Here is a 23,563-nt window from a genome sequence, read left to right on the forward strand (position 1 = left end):
TACCGGTCTCTTTCTTACTCATCCAAGGGTTACAGTTTCATAAACATTATCAACATCAATGTCAATACAACTTTCCTTTTGTCCCCCCCCCCCTTTTTTAAGTACACTTTTGTCCTTCCCACCCCCCCCAGAGGCCATACGATCGCACTTGTCTACAGGTCAAGCTTGTCGACTGGCTTGCACACCTGTCCAGATCTGGTCACAGTAGAGGGGTTGTGGGTGCAGCCACACTGACTGACAGGAACTGTCTCTAACATGGTGGCTCCGTCAGAGTGGATGTCTGTACCTGTGCTCTCTCCGGGCGCTGCTGGGATGGGCTGGAGGTGACGGCGGTTCCGCCTCAGCCCTGTTCCTTGCTGCATCCTGATGACGAAGGATGGTGGTGCTCTCGCTTGAGATCACCGCTTGCAAAGACCACGACTTTTCATGGTCCAACTTGCAGAATATAACATCTCCTGGTCGCAGGGCAGGTAAGGGCCTGGCTCCATGATGGCGTTTGAAGTAGTGAGCTTGTTTAGCCTTTTCCCTCCCATCCTTTTCTTTCACAGCTATTTTGCTGGACCATTTTGGCAGGAGATTTTTCTCCAAAGTGGGGAGTGTGGTTCTGATTTTTCTCCCCATCAACAGCTCAGCTGGGCTTTAGCCTGTGGTGGAGCAGGGAGTATAGCTCATTAGAGCCATCACACGATCTTCTTGCATGAGAATTTTCTTTGCTGTCTGTATGGCTCTCTGCGTGCCCATTGCCCTGTGGTTGGTGAGGGCTGGATGTGCAGTACTTGAAGTCGAGCTGCCTCGCGAGCTCCTGGAACTCCACACTTGAAAACTGGGGTCTATTATTTTTTTCATACATTCATCTTCAGCCACTTCTCTGGGGTAGGGTCATGGTGGCAGCAAGCTAAGAAGGGCACTCCAGACGTCCCTCTCCCCAGCAATGCCCTCCAGCTGCTCCTGGGGGATCCCAAGGCATTCCCAGGCCAGAACGGACTTGTAGTTCCTCCATGTAGTTCTGGGTCTACCCCGGGGTCTCCTCCCAGTTGGCCATGCCCGGTAAGCCTCCAAAGGAAGGCGCCCAGGAGGCATCCTAAAACCTCAGCTGGCTCCTTTCGACATGAAGGAGCAGCAGCTCTACTCCAAGCTCCTTCCGGATGTCCGAGCTCCCTCCAGATGACTGGGCCCAGCCCGAAAAAACAACATGGAGCCACCACCCCATGGACCCACCACATGCGGGGATGAGTATTGGGGTAGGGTGCAATAAAGACCGGGCGGGAGGCAAAGACGGGGACCAGGGCGTGCCGACTTCCGGCATCTCAGATTGGTCCTCGAGACGTGGAATGTCACCTATCTGGCAGGGAAGGAGCCTGAGCTGGTGCAGGAGGTGGAGCAGTACCAACTAGATATAATTGGGCTCACCTCCACACACAGCATGAGCTCTGGTACCAAACCCCTGGAGAGGGGCTGGACTCATTACTTTTCCGGAGTTGGCCAAGGTGGCATGCGCCGGGCGGGTGTGGGATACTCACAAGTCCCCGGTTCAGCGCCGCCGTGTTGGAGTTCTCCCCGGGGAATGAGAGGGTCGCCTCTATATGACTGTGAGTCGCTGGGGGAAGGCTCTGACTGTTGTGTGTGCTTATGCACCGAATAGCAGTATCCGGCCTTCTTGGAGTCTCTGGGTGGTGTCTTGGATAGGGCTCCGCCTTGGGACTCTATAGTTCTGCTGGGGGACTTCAACGCTCACGTGGGCAACAATGGAGAAACCTGGAGGGGCGTGATTGAAAGGAACGGCCTCCTCGATCTGAACCCGAGCGAGATTGGCCATAACAAACACCATGTTCGAACATAAGGTAGTTCATAAGTGTCTGTGCCCCTGACCGAGGCATGGCATGGCGAACTGGAGTTGGTCCCCGGGTGCTGCACAGCAGCTGCCCACTGCTCCTAGCTACACAGCTAGCATGGGTTAAATGCAGAGGAAGAATTTCCCCACGGGGATCAATAAAGTAATAAAATAAAATAAAAATAAAACATTTGGTAGCAGAACACCTTAGGCCAAAGATCGATGATAGACTTTGTGGTCATGTCATCAGATCTGCGGCGGTATGTTTTGGACACTCACCTGGTGGTGAGTTGGATCAGATAGCGGGGAAGGCTGCCGGACAGACCTAGCAAACCCAAACGTGTAGTGAGGGTGAACTGGGAACGTCTGGCGGAGGCCCCTGTCCGCGAGGTCTTCAACTCCCACCTCCGGAAGAAGTTCTCGCCGAGGCTGGGGACATGAAATATATATATACACACACACACACACACACACACACACACATATATATATATATATACTATATCACATGTTGACACCCCAGCAGCCCTAGGTACCTTTATAATTTTCACAGATTTGTGTATTTTATTTGACAGTGTTAGGTGTTTTTTCTTCTTCTTTTTCTTCTTTAAAGTTAATGACTTAGTGGCCTGTCAATAAACTTGAAATATAACTTTGAATTGTGCGTGCATGTGTGCGCGCACGCATACACGTTTGCCACTCCAAGTGGTTCTTCAACCACACCCCTCTTCTCTCTGCCAGTTCATCGTAGTGTATGCATCATTACCCTCTCTCTCTCTCTCTCTCTCTCTCTCTCTCTCTCTCTCTCTCTCTCTCTCTCTCTCTCTCTCTCTCTCTCTCTCTCTCACACTCACTCTCACGCACAACATCGACATCCTTTAGTTTGTCAAGAAGCGCATGACACAAGCCACTTATTTGCCATTCTTGGTGTTTCTCCTGAAGTTAAACAAAGGCAAGATGGGTAAGATTTTTGTTTTTTGTGGCATTTTTTACAGTAGTCCCGTGTGATTCCATGCCAGTATTATTGCTCATAATTTCTGCGATCCAATATTTCTCATTTTATTACACAGAATATTACTGCTGCCAATACTGCAACTTTTTTCATTTTATGTTTGAGAGCGTCAGTCTCACAAATGTATATTCGCTACCATATCATGTTTACTTACATCATCTTTTGACTAAAAGTTCCCGGTGCACCGGATCTAAATTTGCATTCCCTGCTCTCAGTCTATCTGCATTCACAGTTTACTCCACTTACACGTATTATGCCGTTAGCACAAACACGGTATAGCATGCAAAATGCAAGATCCTTTTTTGTTGCTTATTTCAAATTGTAATCGGAGGTTAATTGCATATCCGTTTGAGTGGGCGGGATTTTGCTACGTGTATCAAAGTTTAATTTCAGCTCCGATGGCTTGTGAGTTTCTTGCTTTTGCAGGCTGACTCATGTGGGCGAATTAGACAGGAAACCAGAAAGATAAGAGCTCCTGCAGCTTCCTGTCACTCACCACAGTTTCTTTATTTCTTTCTAGTTAAGCCGAATCGAGGCATCACAGACACTTCCTTAACAGCTGTTGATACAGCTCTATTGCACATGAAAATTATAAAGTACTGCTTATTTTTAAGTATAGCTCGGTTCCACTTTTTTTTTTAGCTATGTGTTCTACTTACATAGAGTCAGTAAAAACAATTCGTGGACACCTTTTGAATGTCTGAAAGCACTTCTCCGAAGCTGATCGTTACTGATTTTAATTGGTTGGTTGGCCTAGAGTTTAATTTTTTTTCTTAAAACTGGGGTAGGCATAGTTTTGGGTTTTTGTTTTTGTTGTTTTTTTTTTTGCGTTATTGGGCAAAACATTCCGCAATAACCTTAGGCACCTCCTCTTTGCTCGGTATTCAGACTTCCGACAATCTAGCCGGAACAGAAGATTTTAGCCAATCACGGGTCATTTCAGAGAAGGCCTGCCTATGGCTCTTCTACAAACGAGGACGCGCGCGTACTCGCTCCGCCCCGCCCTGCCAGTCCCCTGTGGTTGTAACCTCAACCCTAAAAATCAGCAAGACCGACTCGAAATAGCTGCTTCACTTGAACAATACTCGTGTAACTAAGAGATTCACCGAAAAAAAACAATTCTACATGGGTAGACCAGTGGGTCACCTAATGGATGGATGGATGGATGGATGGATGGATGGAGGGAGGGATGAATGGATAGATTATCAACTACAATACAAGTTCTCGAGTCTTGCTTTGACATTTCCTGTTGAAGAGCGACGTTGGGTGGGAGGGGCGTGGCGGAGTGATACGAGGCAGCAGAGAGAGGGAGGCGGAAGGACTTGCATCGGAATGTTCAACGTTAGTGTAACCAGGTTAAAATTAATGTTTTTATTTTATTTTGTTTGATTATGAAATATCACCAAATCCTGTCTGTGTGCTGTTATTTGTGTTTACTACATTTTATTTTATGTCATTATTTACTTTTATGTATGTTTTATAACGACCGTCATATACTTGTACTGTCGCTTTAAGAGAGAGGTCTTGTGGGTACACGGAAGAGGGAACGCGGGAGAGGCCATTTTTGTTTTGTGGGAGGAGTGTCAAGCAGCGACCGAGCCGAGCCACGCGTGTTTCTTACCGTAGCACAGTTTTTGCTGATTGAGGAGAACGTAACCTTGAGTATACCTGTAAGAAGATACTGCAAGCTGTTGGATAAAATACTTGTTTATCCTTTCTTACATCGGAGTCCCGTGGACGGTTTCTCCTTCTAACGCACACGAGTGAAGTCCGGGCAGTGGTTGAGCTTCGACCCCCACGTCCGTAAGAAACACCGTTCCAACTGGAGGACCGGACGTTTGTCGAAGGGTTTGAAACCAAAATAAATGGCAAGGTGGGCCAAATAGAGTCCTGTGTGTCCCCCCTCCTTCCTTGATCATGATGATGATGATGATGATGAGAGACTGAGGGCCCCCCACAACACCTGGGGCCCCACCCAAAATAGAACACAACGCAGAGCTAATGATGAGAGTGACGGGCGTGCAGCAGGCTGAACAGCATAGGACACCATAGGACTGCCCCCGTTACATTGGTGCCGTGACCCTCCTGGATCCTGAGAGCGACATCAGTTGCTCGCCGCGGGAGGCTGCTGTCGTCATCAAGCCCCAGACGTCCTCAGGTATTTCTATAGACTGTACACTCATGTTACAGTGGACTGGAGTTGAGCTGTGTGGACACTGGACAGTCATAGCTGTGGTTACCATGGACTGGGCTTGTGAACAGGACATTTGTATATATTGAAGGAAGAAAAACACACGAAGAAAAAAAAAAGGAAAAAAGTTAATGTTGATGTGATTGAATGACTCGTGTGAATAATCTATTGATGTAAACTACTAGATATGTGCATATGTGATTAATCTATTGGTGAATTTGTTGATTGTATGTGATTGTTTCAATCTCTTAGTGCTTTCTAGATTCAATTATTTAAATGAATTGAGCTTTTCACTTTTTTATTTTATTTTATCTGAGTGTTAGAGGTAGGAACATGGCAGAGGGTGGTTCGTACGTAGGTGGGGGTAACATTGCTGATCAGGATCTTTTGGATCGCCAGTGTGCTATGGAGAGGGGGTACCAGTTAGATGTGGGTGGGGGTTTACGGCTAGGTGTAGGTAGGAGTTTCGGGCAGCTCTTAGAGGGCGGGGAACCAGACACCAGAGCACCAGGACCTAGAGACCCGACCACATTTGGCACTCCTCAGTTCACCTCCACACGCTACGTAGAACGGGCCAGGCCAGGTATCAGCGAAGGGGCTGTGCTAGGTAACAGCGAGCAGCCAGTGGGTGAGTTAGCCATGCTCATTACTCAGTTAGCAGAGAAGATAGGAGAGTCAATCACTGCTAAGCTGCAGGAAACACAAATGCTTAGAAACACACACACAGACAGTGCTAGGTCTGCTGAACAGTGTTCGGAGACAGTGCCTAGTGTTAGAGTAGTAATGCAGACAGACGCTAGGGAGCCTCCTATTTTCAGGGGCGATAGCTCTGATAAGTTTACAGTTCATGAGTGGGAGAGCCTTATGACTTTGTATTTGAGGAAGCGAGCCATTCCAGTTAATGAGCAGTCACATGAGATTCTAGCTAAGCTTATGGGGAAAGCAGGGGACGTGGTGAGGATAAAGCTGCGCAACACATCTGTCGACCACATAGCGAACCCCCACATTATTTCTGATGTACTGAAGCAACACTTTATTGACCTCACATACTCGAGCATGCCCCTGGCGGACTTTTACAGTACGCTGCCCAAGCCAGGTGAGGACGCTATGGAGTATTGGATTAGACTTAATAAGACAGTGGAGGTGGCTGACGAATGCTTGAAGCGGCAAGGCCGTAGTATTGAAGAGCCAAGCCACGAGGTAAGCATGATGTTTATCAAACACTGTCCAGATCAGTCTCTTGCCAATGTTTTTAAGTTCAAGTCCGCAGGGAAATGGTCTGCTAGCGAGATCCAAGAGAGGCTTGATGAGCACATGCTGGAGAGGAAGTCCCGTGTTGCTGCAGGTGGACAACGTGAAGCAGGCGTGGTAGAGTGTAGGTTCCATTCACAGGTTCATGTCCCTGTTGTCGACGTGGCTCCCGACTTGAACACGACCGTGCCGGTGGTGCCATCTCCCGTCCCGGCTCATGCGTCATCTCCTACACCATTTTGTGCAAGGTCTCCTACACCATCTCCTGCACCTGTCTCTGGCGGTGATGACTATATGAGGAGTTTGGTGAGCTTGCTAGACCGTTTGGTCACAATGCAGACTCAGGTTCCAGTCAGCGCTGCAGTCCGGACACCGACGCAGACTCAACCGCCAGCTAGCGCCGCAGGGCAGGTGCCAGACGCACCGCAGCGGTTGTGCAGGGTTTGTAAGTCTCCGGATCACTCCACATTTTCCCACTGCAGCCGGGAGAACCGATGTATAAACTGTTTGTCTCCTGGTCATTGGAAGAGGGACTGTCCTCACCCTCAGCCGCCCAACCAGCTCCGTTCTCAGCCTGGTGGAAGAGCTGGTCATCAGTCTCGTCCGTTAAACTACTAAACCCACACCTAGATAGGGATGGTGTGGGTAAAGTAGATGTATCCCTCACTGATGTCTCCGACCTGGCTCACTTGTATGAAGACAAGTGTGCCAAAGCACCTCAGGGTTCCCGTATGGTCATTCAGGCGACACAGAGGATTCAGGCTTTCAGTGACTTGTTCTATGCTCCTGTTCTTGTCAACCAGAGTGTGCAGCTTAATGGCATGTTGGATACTGGCTCTATGTCATGCAGTATCAGTGAAAATGCAGTAGAGAAGCTCCGCTCTGGGGGTGTTTTACCTGAGAAGCAGCAGCCTGAAGAGAACATTGTCTTGATTGGCTGCGGTGGTCTGGAGACTAGGCCTGATGGATTTTATGACCTCAACATGCAGCTTTATGGTGTTTCCTTTGTCATACCCACTCTGGTCGTGCCCTGTCAGCATGATGATCTGATAGTCGGCACAAACATCATTAAACATGTGGCCCATGTACTCAAGAGTGGTACTGAGTACTGGGACATCGCGTGCAGACAGGAACATCCATCTAGTCCTGACGTTGAACAGTTCTTGTCCATGTTCATGAATGTAGAGCACTGGAGGGGTGGTGCAGTTCCTGAGAAGATAGGTACTGTTAAGCTCACCCAGGCCGTGGCACTCTTACCGAGGCACGAGCACTTAGTCTGGGGCAGACTTCCTGCTAAGGTGCCTATGTCAGCTGGAAGCACTGTTGTTGTGGAGCCGACAGACTCCAAGGCCATGCCACGCGGTGTCCTCGTAGGTCGACTTGTCACACCGCTCTGGGGTGATAGATGGGTACCCATGACTGTTGTCAATCCATCTGACAAAGCCATCACGCTGAAAAGGAACTGCAAGTTGGCTGATGTGTTTCCATGCTTGGCGATTGAGGACTTTAATGTTTTCCAGGGACTGCAATCAGTTGCGGGGAGGCATTAGTCCAACGCCACAGGTAGTGCCTGTCCCCCTGTCCAGCCGGCTAGGAGTTTGTCAGAGCTCGGACTCAGTGACATTGACCTCAGCTCCTGTCAGGTTAGTGAGGCATGCAAGTCCCAGCTCACTCAGCTGCTCACCGAGTACCATGACATCTTCTCCAGGGACTCTCTGGACTTTGGCGAGGTCACAGGATACACACATCGCATCCATCTGGTGGATGAGTGCCCCTTTCGCTTGCCCTACAGGAGGGTTCCCCCAGCCCACTATCAGAAGTTGAGACAGGTTCTCACTGATATGGAGGAGAAAGGGATTATCCGGAAGTCCTCGAGCGCATACGCTTCACCGCTGGTTATGGTGTGGAAGAAGGATGGCGGGCTTCGGATCTGCACTGATTTCAGATGGCTGAATGCTCGGACCTTGAAAGACGCTCATCCCTTGCCACACCAGTCGGACTGTCTTGCCGCGCTGGGTGGTAACTGCCTCTTTAGTACGATGGACCTCACCTCTGGCTTCTTAAACATCCCAATGCATGAAGAGGACAAGAAGTACACTGCTTTCACGACTCCCCTTGGGTTGCATGAATACAATCGCATGCCACAGGGCCTTTGTAATAGCCCTGCAGCCTTCATGAGAATGATGATTGGGATCTTTGGGGATCTGAACTTCACGAAGCTTTTGTGCTATCTTGATGATCTTCTTGTCTTCGCGCCGTCAGAGGTTGAGGCTCTGTCGAGGCTCCGCACTGGGTTTCAGAGGTTGAGGGAGAACAACTTGAAACTGGCTCCAAAAAAGTGTCATCTGCTGCAGAAGCGGGTGCGGTTTTTGGGCCACGTGGTTGATGGCGGAGGTGTGTCTGTCGATCCCTCCAAAGTAGAGGTAATCTCCAACATGACAGTGCAGGATCTCATGGAAGGTGATGGGTGCACGCCTTCTGTTCGTAGGATCAAATCTTTCCTTGGTATGGTATTTTACTACCAGCATTTCCTCCCGAACTGCTACTCCGTGGCTAAGCCCCTGTTCGCCCTTACAGCTGGACAAAAGAGGAGGGGGAGGTCAGCTAAGGATAAGAAGCCCCATGGCAGCTTCCGTAAGCTTACCTCCGCAGACTGGACGGCGGAATGTGGGGAAGCATTTGATCTGTTGAAGACGATGTTACTGGAGTGTGTGGTGCTTGCCCATCCAGACTTTGAGGTGCCTTTCATTTTGTCAGTCGATGCGTCTTTGGACGGACTTGGTGCGGTGCTGCCTCAAGTGCCCCGAGGAGAGTCCAAGGCCAGACCTGTTGGTTTTGCGAGCAAGTCCCTCAGTGCCTCACAGCGGAAGTATCCAGCTCATAGACTGGAGTTCATGGCGCTGAAGTGGAGTGTTTGTGAAAAGTTCAGCCACTAGCTGAAGGGTCAAAGCTTCACCGTTTGGACAGATAATAATCCGCTGACTTATCTCCTAACGAAGCCGAAGCTTGACGCGTGTGAGATCCGCTGGGTGTCTAAGTTGGCGTCTTACACCTTCGATCTCAAACACCTGCCAGGGAACAAAAACGTGGTGGCGGATGCGTTGAGTCGCGACCCTTTTCCCAAGCCCGTCAGTCAGAGGCTACTTAGGGAGCCCTACCCGGCCCTTGTTCAGGAAGCCGACGGGGTTGAGGGGGACTCTGTGCAGGATGTTTTCAGACTCAGTTGCCAGTCCCAAACAGTGAGTAGTGCGCGATCTGGGTTTGCTTGTGATGCAGCTGAGGTCAGGGCTTTTTGTCAAGCCAAATGTGACTGGCCTGATGCATCAGTATTCACAGCACTCAGTTTGGTCCAGCACGTTCAGCATCTGTCGGGTGGTCAGGATACACTGCCAATGTTATCCACCGAGGAGCTCAGGTTGAGTCAGGAGCAGGACCCCTGCATCTCCAAGGTGTTGCCCTTTGTCGCTGTTCGGAAGCGGCCATCGAGACGTGAGAGGCATGGTGCTGACCAGAAGGTCCTCAGGCTGTTGAAACAGTGGGAGAAGTTGGAAGTCAATGATGGTGTTTTGTACAGGGTGACAAAGGACCCAGTGTCCAAGCAGAGGAGGTCTCAGTATGTTTTACCTCTGAGTCTGAAAGACAAGGCACTGTCTGGCATCCACGATCACGCTGGTCATCAGGGCCAGGACCGTACTCTCTCTCTTGCAAGGCAGCGTTTTTATTGGCCTGACATGGAGAGGGATATCAGAGCATATGTCAGATGCTGTCGGAGATGTGTGTTTGGGAAGACCCCAGAGCCAGCTGCTTGCGCGCCCCTGGAGAGCATTAAAACCTCCGCACCGATGCAGCTTGTGTGTATGGATTTCTGGTCCGCTGAGGACAGTAAGCAGTGGTCGGTCGATGTCCTAGTGGTTACTGACCACTTCACTAAGCTTACTCACGCGTTCCCCTGCGCCAATCAGACAGCGAAGCAGGTCGCCAAGAAACTCTGGGATCATGTATTCTGTGTTTACGGGTTTCCGGAGAGAATACATTCTGACCAGGGCACAAACTTTGAGAGCAACCTGATTGCAGAGCTTCTCAGGTTGGCGGGTGTAGCGAAGTCCCACACGACGGCCTACCATCCTATGGGTAATGGCGGGACAGAGCGGTTTAATCGCACGATGGGGAATATGCTCCGTTCCCTTCCGCTTCAGCAGAAGCAACAGTGGCCTCAGCAGATCCATTCTCTCACGTTCGCGTACAATGCCACTGTTCACGAGACCACGGGTTACGCGCCTTTCTTCCTGATGTATGGGTGTGTCCCAAGACTGCCGGTGGATGTTATGTTCAGGCAGGTTTTGCATGACCCTCACGTTGTTGACTATGACTCTTATGCTCAGTCTCTGCTTTACTGTCTAATGAGTGCAATGGAGATCGCTCAGAAGCACTCCACGGCTGAGCAGCAGCATCAGGCGCGACAGTACAACAGACACGCCAAGGGCACTGTCCTGTCTGTCGGGGATCGTGTTTTGGTTGCGAACCAGAGTGAGCGAGGGAAGAGAAAGTTGGCTGACAAATGGGAGAACGGAGTGTACACGGTTGTCGGTGTCAACCCCAATATCCACGTCTACAAGATTCAGGATGCAGAGGGGCACACCAGGGTGGTGCACAGGAACCGTTTGTTGGAGGTCAACTTCTTGCCCCTTCCTGAGTTAGATCAGGGTGAGGAGTCCAGTACAGCCACTGTCCTCCTCCGATGAGGAGGACAGTGCAGATGGCCTGACGGTCTCAGGGGATGCAGTGGGGCTAGCAGTCTCATCACGTGGAGACTCGCCTAGATCTGAGTGGGCAGAAGCGGAAGAGTTCATTCCGTCTCGTCTGGTAGTCAGTCCTGTGGGGGCCACTGCTCAGTCTCCACCCAACACACACGCACCACACATTGAGGCATCACACTCACTCGATGTAGGTGTTATATCTCACACTGATTCGCACACAGGGGCACCACCCTCACTCGATACAGATGTTGCAGCTCGCACTGTCTCACGCACACAAGTAGAGAGCGATGGTCGGGTTAGGACACGCACAGGGAGGGTGGTGAGGTCAGTGAACAGGTTAATAGAATCTATGGCTCAGATGCCATTTCTACGGAGTGTGAGGGTTTGAACATTGATGGAGGTTGGAGTCATTCAAACTAGTTTAATGTGAGTTATTAGGTGTCTATCAGACAGGGTTGTTTTGGGCCAAGTGCGTGGTGTGGCGTATCAGGCGTCACATTGATCTAAGGGAATTCTGAGACTTGATCAACCTCATTATTTTCTGGACCTCGTAACCGAGGTAGCTCCTAAGTTGACTGGAGGACTAGGTCCTTCTTTTCACTTGTGCCAGTAGTCAGTGATGGGCTTTTCCTTTCCTCTTTCTCTTTTTATCCTGCTGTCAGGAAGTTGGTGAATTTCAGGAGGGGTGAATGTAACCAGGTTAAAATTAATGTTTTTATTTTATTTTGTTTGAGTATGAAATATCACCAAATCCTGTCTGTGTGCTGTTATTTGTGTTTACTACATTTTATTTTATGTCATTATTTACTTTTATGTATGTTTTATAACGACCGTCATATACTTGTACTGTCGCTTTAAGAGAGAGGTCTTGTGGGTACACGGAAGAGGGAACGCGGGAGAGGCCATTTTTGTTTTGTGGGAGGAGTGTCAAGCAGCGACCGAGCCGAGCCACGCGTGTTTCTTACCATAGCACAGTTTTTGCTGATTGAGGAGAACGTAACCTTGAGTATACCTGTAAGAAGATACTGCAAGCTGTGGGATAAAATACTTGTTTATCCTTTCTTACATCGGAGTCCCGTGGACGGTTTCTCCTTCTAACGCACACGAGTGAAGTCCGGGCAGTGGTTGAGCTTCGACCCCCACGTCCGTAAGAAACACCGCTCCAACTGGAGGACCGGACGTTTGTCGAAGGGTTTGAAACCAAAATAAATGGCAAGGTGGGCCAAATAGAGTCCTGTGTGTCCCCCCTCCTTCTTTGATCATGATGATGATGGAGACTGAGGGCCCCACCCAAAATAGAACACAACGCAGAGCTAATGATGAGAGTGACGGGCGTGCAGCAGGCTGAACAGCATAGGACACCATAGGACTGCCCCCGTTACATTAGCTACTGGCAGCTTTAACCAATGTCACAGATACAATAAAAATCCTGAAAATTAGATTAAAGTTTTACACAATTTTTTTTCCTGTACTACGTGTGTATCTGTTGTCCTCCACTGTGGACGACTGATATGCGTCATTGTCCGCCTAGAAGAAGACTGAGATGGAAAATACAGAAAGCTGAGTCAGTTCATCTGGACACAGCGTTTACTGGGAGAAACGTTTCATCACTCATCTAAGTGACCTCTTCAGTCTCAACTGACTGCAGGCACCCCCCCCCCCCAGTCTTATAAGCAACAGTGGCATAGCGACCAAAAACAACGATCGGTTTCATATGCAAATTCCCGTGACCCTTAACTGGAGTTACAATGGCAAGAAGGATGAGAGGATGTGCACATCCTCGATAGGAAGGAACGCTGGTTTGAACGGGGAGTCGAAGAGGCCCTCTATGTGAAGAGGGAACGACCATCGCTGAACAGATGGGGGGGGGGGGGGGGCTCAGAGTATATCTGTCACCATATCACAATGCTGTGATTGCAACTATTCCCCAATTCTCTGTGAATAGTACGCATTGCCACTGTAAATCTAGTTAATGGTCACGGGAATTTATTTGCATAGGAAACCGGTCGTTGTTTTCTGTCGTTATGCCGCTGTATTGTTTATAAGGGTGGGGAAACCTGTAATCACTTGAGATTGACGATGTCACTCTCTCTCAGTTGTGTCCAGATGAACTGATTCAACTTTCTTTGATTCCCTTACCTGGATTGTTGAGCATGCTTAAAGACGTTATCAGGAACCAGGAACAATTTATTTCTTTTCATCTTATGTACTAGTACGTGCACAAAAGAAACCAACTTCCGTTTACCCCAGGCAAGAGCAGTGCAACACAAAAGACAAAAACATATCCAAAAACCTCCAAAAACACCATCACCATAAACGTACAAAAACAGAGAGAACAAAGCAAAAACAGCCAACAACACAGTCCACCCAGTGCAACACAGTGTAAAAACTCCACCGCCCAGAGAACGAACGCCAGCCAGGTTGACTGTGGGAACTGCCGGTCTGCATGGGCTAGCAGTTAGCTTAGCCTGCCCCGCTTCCGCTTCCGCGTCCTGTCAGACCGCCCTCGGTGTTTCCTCTTCAGGCGCAGCTCAAGGCAGGGCCGTGGTCCTTGGGCCATCGGATAAGTGGCGGATCCAGAAAGTGACTGATAGGTGGGCCTGGATTAAATCCAGGTGGGCCAGCTCACCACCGCTTAACCACACATGATTATAATTAAAGATCGACTTGGCTTAAGCTACCTAGTACTGTTCGTTCTTCCTACTATATAGTCTTAGTAGTATAGTCATATAGTCATTGTTGTTAAAATTGGATTTATGTTTCTATTGTATATTTCTACAAGTAGTTGATAATTGTATTTGTATTCTACTTTTGTATGGCTGTTGTATATTGTTATTGTCATTGTACTTCGTTTGGATAAAAGCGTCTGCTACTGTAAACAATCATGATTATTTAGACTAACGTTACATGATGGTGTTCAAGAGCGAAAGAAGGACTTCACACAAAACGGCATTCATAAAATTCAGTTTATTTGTAATTTGTAGGCCCATAGACATATCTGATCTGATAGCATAGCAGTTGTTGCGTTGGTGAAACATGCTACCAAACCGAGCCAGACACATGAATGGCTAGCTATAGCCACAGAACATAACAGGGCACATAATAATAAGATGTTGCATAAACTCATTGGTGCTCGAACAGGAATAACAAATTAAATGACCAATACAGTCCCGATTCCCATGAGGCATAACGGGCAGTAGTATTAACAGTCCCAAATCAGAACTCACTCGAGGCTGCGATAACAATCAAGCCACAGCGGGCCAGACTAAAGAAACCACTTGCTGCCTACCTTATCGGTAGCCTATACAAGGCGGAGTCGTTTAGGTTTTGAATTGAAAATGCTGATGATATCGTCATAATCCAGTGTGTCTGTTAGTTCTCGTTCAAAAGTCAAAAGTTGTTCAAGCGTCCAATCATCATCGATGATAGTCTCTCAACACTGCAAGACGTTATAGGCAGTGTAATGATGGCTCTTAACAGGCAGTTCATATTGGGGAAAATATCTGCAGGGCAGGCATCTAGCAATTCAATTAGTAAAGGGGAGTTCTCTTTACCACTTTTGCCCTTGATGTATTGGGTAAAAAATAAATTCAGCTTCACTGACTGTAATCCCATACAAATTGCATGGAGCTTGCAACAGCTCTTTCATGCCTTAAAGTGGCGGATCCAGGGAAGAAGGAAGCTTGCATTATTCCACAAGTGTTGTCTTTAAATCGACAGTTCAATTCAGCTATCTGTCTGTCTAGAACACAGTTCCACGGCGCCCTTAAATCGTAATTATTCTGGATGGGACGTTTTCCCCAGCGTTGTGGTGACTACAGACTGATGGAACTTGGCAGGTAGCTTGCGCTCACGAGAAGTAGTGACGTCCCAGCATGCTATCTCATGCTTCTCCATTAACTCCTCCGTCAATCTGAGTACTTTATCAAAGTCTCCATCCGAATCATCCCGGAAAGTGGCATAAGTAGCTTTTAATGTTTCAGTTAAGGAGATGCAGTCTGTTACACTCTGCAACCCCTTTGTGGCGAAATCACTGCTCTGAAACAGCTTGCAAAATGCAACGAGCATGAAAATGAACTTTTTGGTTTGCACCTGTTGTAATAGCTGCTCAGCATCTAGTTTAGTCTGTTCACTTGATTCGGCGTATTCAGCTAGCGCCTCCAGTAACACATCCAGCAATTCTAAAATTTTATGCACTGACCCTGATTTAGAGCTCCATCTAGTCTCACACGATCGCTCCAGCTCCATACACTGACGGTTTGGATGCATCTCCTTTTGTAGCTCCAGGAACCGAGCATGCCTCTGGGCCCCAGTGAAGAAGTCGTGTATTTGATTAACAACGTCAAAAAAGTGCTAACGTGCCAGACACTTCAGTAGAACAAAGCACTAAATTAAGCCAGTGAGAATTGCAGTGTACATAGACGGCTCTCGGAAACATCTTTTTCAGGAGAGGTTGCACCCCTCCCCTGTGCCCTGACATTACCGATGCACCATCGAAACAGAGTCCGACGCAGAGAGAAGGGTCCAGTCCGAGTGGTTCAAGGATTTCAAGGATCCTCTGTGATATTCATTGAGCAGACAATTCTCCAGTTTCAACAAAGCCTACCTCTCGTTCTTTGATTACCCCCCCCCCCCACGAATGACTCGAATACATACAGTAATTATCTCGCGTTTCGATAGATCTTTAAACTCGTCAGCAAGTATGGCAAAATATGTAGGCTGCTCGTGCAGTTCAGCTTTTATCTTTCGAAGTAGCAGTGAAGCGGCAGCCTCAAGCAGTTCGTCTTGAATGTGGTGGCTCATGAGAGTGGCATTTCGTGGCAGTTCCATCAATCCAGTTTTAATTTCTGGATCATACTTTGACATGAACTCGAATAAGCTCCAAAACATTCCCCTTATTGAGCACTTCCTCTGTTTCCCGGTGCCCTCTAAGAGGAGTTTCCATCTTGGCACCCAGCATAGCGATGTCTAATACAACTTTAACATGTTGCGCTCTATGAATGAAATGGAATCACCGTGCAGTTGATTTAAAACTATCCTGCCTTGCATGCGACTATGCCTGTACGCCAGCAATTTAGTGAGTGCAGAAGCATGCATCTTGCTAGACTGGTGTTTGTCGCAGGCCTGCCTGATACGTTTCCAATTTGTGTAGCCATCTCTGACAAAAGTAAACTCACCGGTGTGCAGCTCAGGAAAATGTCTGCACGCTTTACAAAAAATTGAGTCTCTTGACTGACTAATATAGAGGAGCTCAAGCAGGAGTCGTGACAACTTTCTCTCTCGGCTACACAACGTGCACCATTTATTCCTTCCACCATTACAACAACCAAAAACCCGCGCAGCGGAAGTGCACCACTGTAAACCCGAACCGAGAAAACAGCAGCTGTACCTTCACGTTCCTACCAGCTCAATAAGGGGGATTATGTATCCCCATAACCACTACACAATATTCAATCGACTTGAACTTGTCATACCAGTGGGCGTTGAAGAAGCGCATTTTTCCATCTATTACGGTTGTCGGGAATGTCACCAGCTTTGGTTGAGTGGCTAGTTCCTCTATGGTTGACAGATCCGAAGGTGCGGTTAGCGCTTCAGCAGTGGTCCCCTCAGAAGTGGTGTCTGCACGCTAGCATGACACTCACTGGATGTCGTTAAGGCTGTGATCGCTTCGCCTCCATTCTCGGGGTCAACAAACGTCTCAGGAGGATCATGTGATTGTTCTTGTCCCTGGTGCAGATCTTTCTCTTCATCCCCCAAACGAGGATTTAAAAAAAAACCCGGGTTAGTGAAATCTGCTTAGCCATTGCTAGAGCCAAGGGCCAACTTGTTAGCCAAGGGCCAACGTGTCTACTTATCCATGCATGTAACAATATGGTTCTAATAATGTCAAAGACAAAATAAGTAACATTCAAGGCTATTAATCAAAGTTAAACTTTAAAAATTGCATAATTAAAATGTATATATACATTGTAATTGGTTATTTTCTTGCCCACTGCGGGATTCGATACGGGGTGTACTGCACCACAAGGCGACATCACTAACCGCTCAGCTACCCCTCCCTCTTAGGAACATCATCAATTGGGACTATCATAATTTGGACATCACCATCCCTGGCGGTACTCCCCTTCATATCGTGAGTAGCTAGCCCCATCCCATCCATGCTCTGCGCCATCCCTCTTATGTTTACAACGTTATTAACCCACCCGTCTCATGGAACCAATACGCTGCCCTCTTCTGTTTTTACTTAGGTTACCCCCCTTATTACGACTACATAGAATACTCTGGTTTCCCTTTTTATTTTCTCCCCTGATTAGCTTCCCTCCTCCTCCCTTACACTACTCCGATGAACTGCTGTCCCTCAACAAAAAATACCGGCTATCTTCTATTGCACGCACGTCCGCTCGGTCTGCTGGCATCCTCCGCTGCCGCCGTTATCGCCATCGCGGCCCCAGACACTCACACCGTCTACATCCTTCCACTAACCCCAATACGATATCCCTCATCCAAACCCTATGTTCCCACCGCCCCCCCCCCTCCCGGCACTGCCAACCTGGGCAACCTCAGACCTCTCCAGCATGCCCCCACTACGTTGTCCTCTCATTCCATCAACCTTGCCCTCCTTAACACCCGATCACTAAATAACAAAGCCCTTATCCTACATGAAACAATCACCGATAATTCATTTGACTTGCTCCTGCTCACTGAAGCTTGGCAGCAACCTGGCGACTTTTTCTCCCTCAACGAAGCATACCCCCCTGGTTTTGACTACAACTGCAGACCCCGTCCCTCCCGTCGTGGAGGTGGTCTTGCTGTTTTATTCAATCGGAATTTTAGGACCACTGAGCTCTCACTCCCCGCCGTCTCATCATTTGAATTCCTCGCCTTTAAAACCTGCTCAATGGCTGTCATTCTCATCCACCGGCCACCCACACCAAATCCATCTTTCCTGTCTGACCTCTCTGAACTCCTCACAATGGCCTCATCTCTCTCCTCACACGTACTACTGCTTGGTGATTTTAACATCCACATTGATTTACCCACCTGTAAGTTTGCATCAGAATTCATCACTATTGGACAATTTCAACCTCACCCAGCACGTCAATTTCCCCACCCATGTCAAAGGCCATATCCATGACCTGGTCTGCTCTGTCAATCTACCGGTACACAACATCCATTCATCCCCATTTCCTCTGTCAGACCATAATCTCATCCAGTTCACTATTCCATCCCCAACTCCTTGGTCACACCTCCTCAGAGAAATAACATTCCACAATACTAAATCTATTGACCCGCTCCAACTCTCTGATCTGCTCTCCACTGCTCTCCCCCTGGAACCAGCCTCTACCTCATCTGATGATCTCACCAATCACCTCAACGGCACTCTGTCTGCCCCCCTCAACACACTGGCCGCTCTCAAAACAAAAACAGTCTCCTTCAACACCTCTGCACCCTGGTTCACACCTGAGCTCCGCACAATGAAACAGACTGCCTGCCAACTGGAACGACTCGTCAAGAAAACATCTCCCACTGTACATCAAGAAGCCCACAACCTCCACCTCTCTGCCTACAAAGATGCCCTCACTGCCGCCAAGTCTGCCTATTTTTCCACCATCATTAATGATTTCAGCCGTAACCCCTGCACCCTCTTCTCCACTGTGAAAACCTCCTCAAGCCCCATGCCGATGCCCTCTCCAACTCTACTCCTGAACAATGCAACTCATTTCTCCAATTTTTTGCAGATAAAATCGCCGCTATCAACAAATCACTGAACTAAAATAGGGATCGATTGGCCACTAAATTGAGAGAAAAAGTGAAAAATCAGAAATAAATTTAAAAAAAAAGGTCATACGATGACACAAACTAAGACGTGGACAAAGACACTGCATAATTGACACTGGGTGAGGCCGCCGCAAACGCAAGTCCGCGCCGCCATCCTTCCACACCGGAAGTGGTAAGAAGAATTATGGAAAATTGAGAATTATGGAAAATTGTTCAAAACTATATTCTAATTTTTAGGATTTTGTGCGTACTTGTGAAAACATCGGTTGTGAAAATGTGTTGATGCTAGGGTAATGAGTAAAAAGTAAGATCGACTTCAAATGAAGTGTATTTCCCTTATTTTGAGAGGGCCTGCCCGATAGACATCCAGCAGTTGTGCTAAGCTAGGCTAAACTCACTATTCAGTGTGCCCTTTTAAACTGCACACACAGACATAAAAAAGGACTCCTCGAGTTTGTCTGACTCTATTTAAGTAAGGCACATAGTAAAAATTGAACTATCCCTTTTTAAATACAGGCTATCAACTAGACAGACAGTGCCTTTTTGCACCACGTCTGTCCAGTTAATATGTTGTAGTTAAAAAAAAAATTACCGACTGTATTTGTGTGGTTAGATAAGGAGACTCTTGGGTGTTCACAATCAAGATTGAAGGACTTGATGTGAATACCACACCAAAAGGCCACTGAATTCACTGGGGCTTCGGTTACTGCATAATGTGAATATGTAATTACTGCTGCAGATGAACAGAGATTTTAAATGGCACTTCTACACCCAAGAGTCAGCAGTTACAAAAACAGCATACGGCTGAGTTGGTCAACACTTTAATTGCGCTGTCATATTAAGCTTGGTAAGGAGCTATTTCTTCGATTTGTAGGGTGACCTAAATACATGTAACTTATCTATTAGCTTGCTAGCTATCCTGCTAACGCTAGGTACCTCACATGCTCTAAACATGCACGTGCGGCCGGACCGGCTCCGAAGACAAAGAACACAGAAACTCAAATTACAACACACACAGAGGGAGTGTGACGTCATTTTCTGCTCAGAACGCCATTACTCCACTATCTCTTTACATGGCAAATAGTTGTTAGCTGCTATTTTAATGTTCTAACTCTCATATGCAGCACATTTAAAATACCTTAAGATAAAAAGAACTGTATTGAAGAGATGAAACAAGGTACTTCCGCTTTCAACCTGAGGGCAGCAAGAAAGTTTCGATCTGAATTCACCGATGAAGTGTTTCTTTTCAGATCCTGAGTGCATCGGTGGGTCTCCTCCTGGTCACATAAAAGCCCCTTTAAAGGAAAGCAAAACTTCCACCACAGATTTAAGCCTTCGGCTTTGACAGCAAACCGTTAGGACATTTGAGTTCCCGAGTGGATTTCCCCAGAACGTACAAGTACATTAATGCCTTAACACAACATCAATGTGGGAATTATAAATTGATAAATCTGATTCCGCTAATTCTCGGAAAGTGTTGTTGGAGGTCCGTCCCAATTAGATGTGTTTCAATTAGCCGTCAAAAATTATTTTCAGCGTTTGTTATAACAATCAACTCAAAGTACCCATGTGAGAGCTTGTATTTAGATGGTGACAGACACGTTTAATTATCAGTAAATGATACATTAATTGAACTGAATTGCCCTTCAGACACTTTTCTCTGCTTGGTAAGCCTTTTCTTGCAGCCATTAATTTGTCCTGGGTGCATATGTATTTACAATAAAAGGAAATTCTTGTGCTCTGGCTCTCTCTGTCTTAACAGAAGGGATACAAGGACAACGGACACAATGACCCCCCCACCCAAAAAAACCCCAACAAAACAAAACAAAAACAAAAAACACAAAGAGAATATGTACACAATGAATTCATATATTATATATACAATATAGAAAAGTACATGATAATACAACAATGTAAGGTGCATCAGCTGTTTAGCAAGCTGATTGCCTGTGGAAAGAAACTATTACTGAGATGGGTGGTGTGTCATTTGATTCTTCGATAACATTTTTTTTTAGTGAGAACAGAACACGAGCGGGGTGGCTGGTGTCCTTCGTGATATTTTGGACTTTCCTTTTGCGACGAGTGGCGTAAATATTATGAGGTTGTGGGAGTTCCATGCCAGGGATTTTTGCTGCTGTGGTTTACAGTCCTTTGAGGCAGTCTGCAGTCCTGAGCAGTCAGGTTGCCAAACCACACTGTGATATACAACCTGCCAAGACACTTTCGATGGCACTGTGATAAAAGTTCGGAAGATATTTGGTACTCATTCCAAAACACTTGAGATGCCTCAGAAAATGCAGTCTCTACTGCGCCTTCTTCAGGATGCAGTTGGTGTTGAGAGACCATGTGAGGGTCCTGTGATGTGTAAACCGAGAAATCTAAAACTGTCCACAATGTCAACAGATGACCCTATGATGGAAACAGGAATGTGATTTTCTCTGATCTCTCTAAAGTTAACAATGATTTCTTTTGTCTTATTGGCATTTAGAGAGAGGTTGTTAGCATGGCACCATATGGTTAAATCTTCCACTTCCCTCCGAGAGGCCCTCTCATCACTGTCGCTCATTAGTTCAATCACTGTGGTGTCATCTGTGAATGTAATGATGCTGCTGTTGTCATATGTGGCAACACAGTCGTGTGTGAACAGACTGTACAATAGGGGACTGAGACAGCAGCCCTGAGGCAGTCCTAAGAACTAATGTAGATGAGTAGGTTTTACCTAGTCTCACAGTCTGTGGCCTGCCTGTCAGGAAATCAAATAGCCAATTACAGATAGAGTTGACCAAACCAAGACCTTGGAGTTTGAACACCAGTCTGGATGGTACAATTGTATTCAAAGCAAAACTGTAATCAATAATAACATTCTAACATAGGTATTTTTCTTTTCAAGGTGTACTAAAGCAGTAGGCAGAGCAAGTGAGATGGCATCATCTACAGCTCTATTGGAACAGTAGGCAAACTGTAATGGGTCAAGGGTAGGGTTCACCTTTCAGGTGCCAGCATGTAGGCTAAAATGAATCAGAAAATGTATTTTGCAATTATTATTTGATCCAGGTATGGCTCTATTGTCAGTTTATTTAGAGGTTAATGCTACATTAGTACAAATGTACTGTATTTATTTTATACTCAAAGGCAAGTGTGTCTGTGTGATATAGAGAAATATTAAACCTTCAGTCCAATACTTCGTCCTGGGTACGACGTTTAACTGCAACCATCGGGTTGTCGGTGACTAAACCGGCACCTCCACTTCAACCCTTGGACTGTTGTGAGGAGGGTGTGTGGACACCCAGCAGGACTAAAAACAAAACCTGTCAAAGGGCGGATGAGTTCCTCTGTGAACCAACGGCCATCCATACCTGGAGATGTGATAGGGACCACCAGGTATTCCGACTACTGAAACACAATGATGACTCAACCTGTTGAGGCATCAGCTGTGCTCCTATGACCTCCATTGGTTACAGAACTGATGATGATGAGGATGATGAGTCTAATGGTGTTTCTTTATTGTCTGTATTCTCTAATCCGTACCACTCTCTATTAATATTGTTTAAAGGGTAATTTAGCTGCTTATAATCTGGATGCTCAGTAGATGCTGGTCGTCTATCAAGTCTTTTAAAAGTTTAACTGTTTCAGTGCAATTCATTTTGATGGAAAAATCGACATTCTGCAAAGAGAGCTGCTCTACATAGTCTACATGTGCCAGTACGCATTGCAGGACAGTTTTTCCACCAGTGGAGATTAGCAAACGAGCATCTCACCCAGTCTGTGTTGTAGTTCTTCCACCATCCACTGACGTCAGTGGATGGTGGAAGAAAGCCATTTGTTATAGTGGACTACTGGAATTGTGTGTGTTGTAAAGATGCCACCACTACAATTAATACTTGGAATTAAAGTTGAAAATCAATTAATTTCCCTTTAACCTCCCTTATTCCCAACTTTTTGCTGTTGCCGTATTTGTATATTTGCCTAATGTTAATCCATGTGAGGCAAAGCGAGACACATTTCTTGATGTGGAAGCATACTCGGGCAATAAATCTGATTCAGCTGAATCATGATCCTTTAATTGTCAGTTATGCAGATGACCCAACATTTCAAAGAGCAGCTTCCAAGATTAACTCATCTCTCTGTCTCTGTCTCTTTCTTTCTAGCCGCGAAGGATCCAGGGGACGTAATTGTCATCTACAACAACCCGTCTTTTCAAATTGTGCTGACCCTCACCTTGCTCCTTGCCGTCCTGGTGATGCTGTTGATTTTCATGTACAAGAAGTTGAACAAGGATACCAATGGACAGTACACCATCCGCCGCATGATCTATAAGGAGGGTGGGGTCCGGGACCGGATGAGGAGTGCAGCCATGGCCCTGGAGTCCTTCTTAGGAATCCAGCTGTGGCCCTGCAGCAGAATGAGGGAGGAGGCCGGCGAAGAGATGTGCGAAGTCGGACACGGGGCGGGGGACGTGGAGATGGGCAACCAGTTGAGTGAAAGTGAGGCAGAAGAGGAAGGGGAGGAAAAGAAGGAGGAAGGTGATGAGAGGAGGGTAGAAAACAGCTCTTCGGATGACTACTCCAGTATGGAGGGCTGCGACCTGAAGGAAAGAGCCAAACTCAAGGATCAGTGGGAGGAGGAGGACAGGGCAGAAGGGCATGTGGTGAGAAAGCAAACAGCAGAGAAAAGGAATGAACACAGTGAGAGCAGTGAGGATGACAAATGTAATCAGGTGGAAAAAGTACGTTGTGAGTCCG

At 47.1% G+C, this 23,563-nt stretch overlaps 1 protein-coding gene and 1 long non-coding RNA gene across 2 annotated transcripts in view; one reads left to right on the forward strand and one right to left on the reverse strand.

Moving 5' to 3' along the window:
• Positions 1-2,691: 2,691 nt before the first annotated feature.
• Positions 2,692-23,563, forward strand: part of si:ch211-119e14.1 (uncharacterized) — a 22,030-nt gene continuing 1,158 nt past the window's right edge. Inside the window, exons 1-2 of the mRNA XM_056300566.1 lie at positions 2,692-2,792; positions 22,970-23,563. The exon at positions 22,970-23,563 is cut by the window's right edge and continues 1,158 nt beyond it. Coding sequence (XP_056156541.1) covers positions 2,729-2,792; positions 22,970-23,563 — 658 coding nt within the window. The 5' untranslated portion in view covers positions 2,692-2,728. The remainder of the gene's footprint in view (positions 2,793-22,969) is intronic.
• The window catches only part of LOC130130756 (uncharacterized), a 22,617-nt gene continuing 22,325 nt past the window's right edge, over positions 23,272-23,563 (reverse strand). Inside the window, exon 3 of the long non-coding RNA XR_008812181.1 lies at positions 23,272-23,406. This is a non-coding gene — a long non-coding RNA (uncharacterized LOC130130756). The remainder of the gene's footprint in view (positions 23,407-23,563) is intronic.

This window comes from Lampris incognitus, chromosome 20 (assembly GCF_029633865.1).
Source record: "Lampris incognitus isolate fLamInc1 chromosome 20, fLamInc1.hap2, whole genome shotgun sequence".
In the NCBI taxonomy this organism is placed as follows: Eukaryota; Metazoa; Chordata; class Actinopteri; order Lampriformes; family Lampridae; genus Lampris; species Lampris incognitus.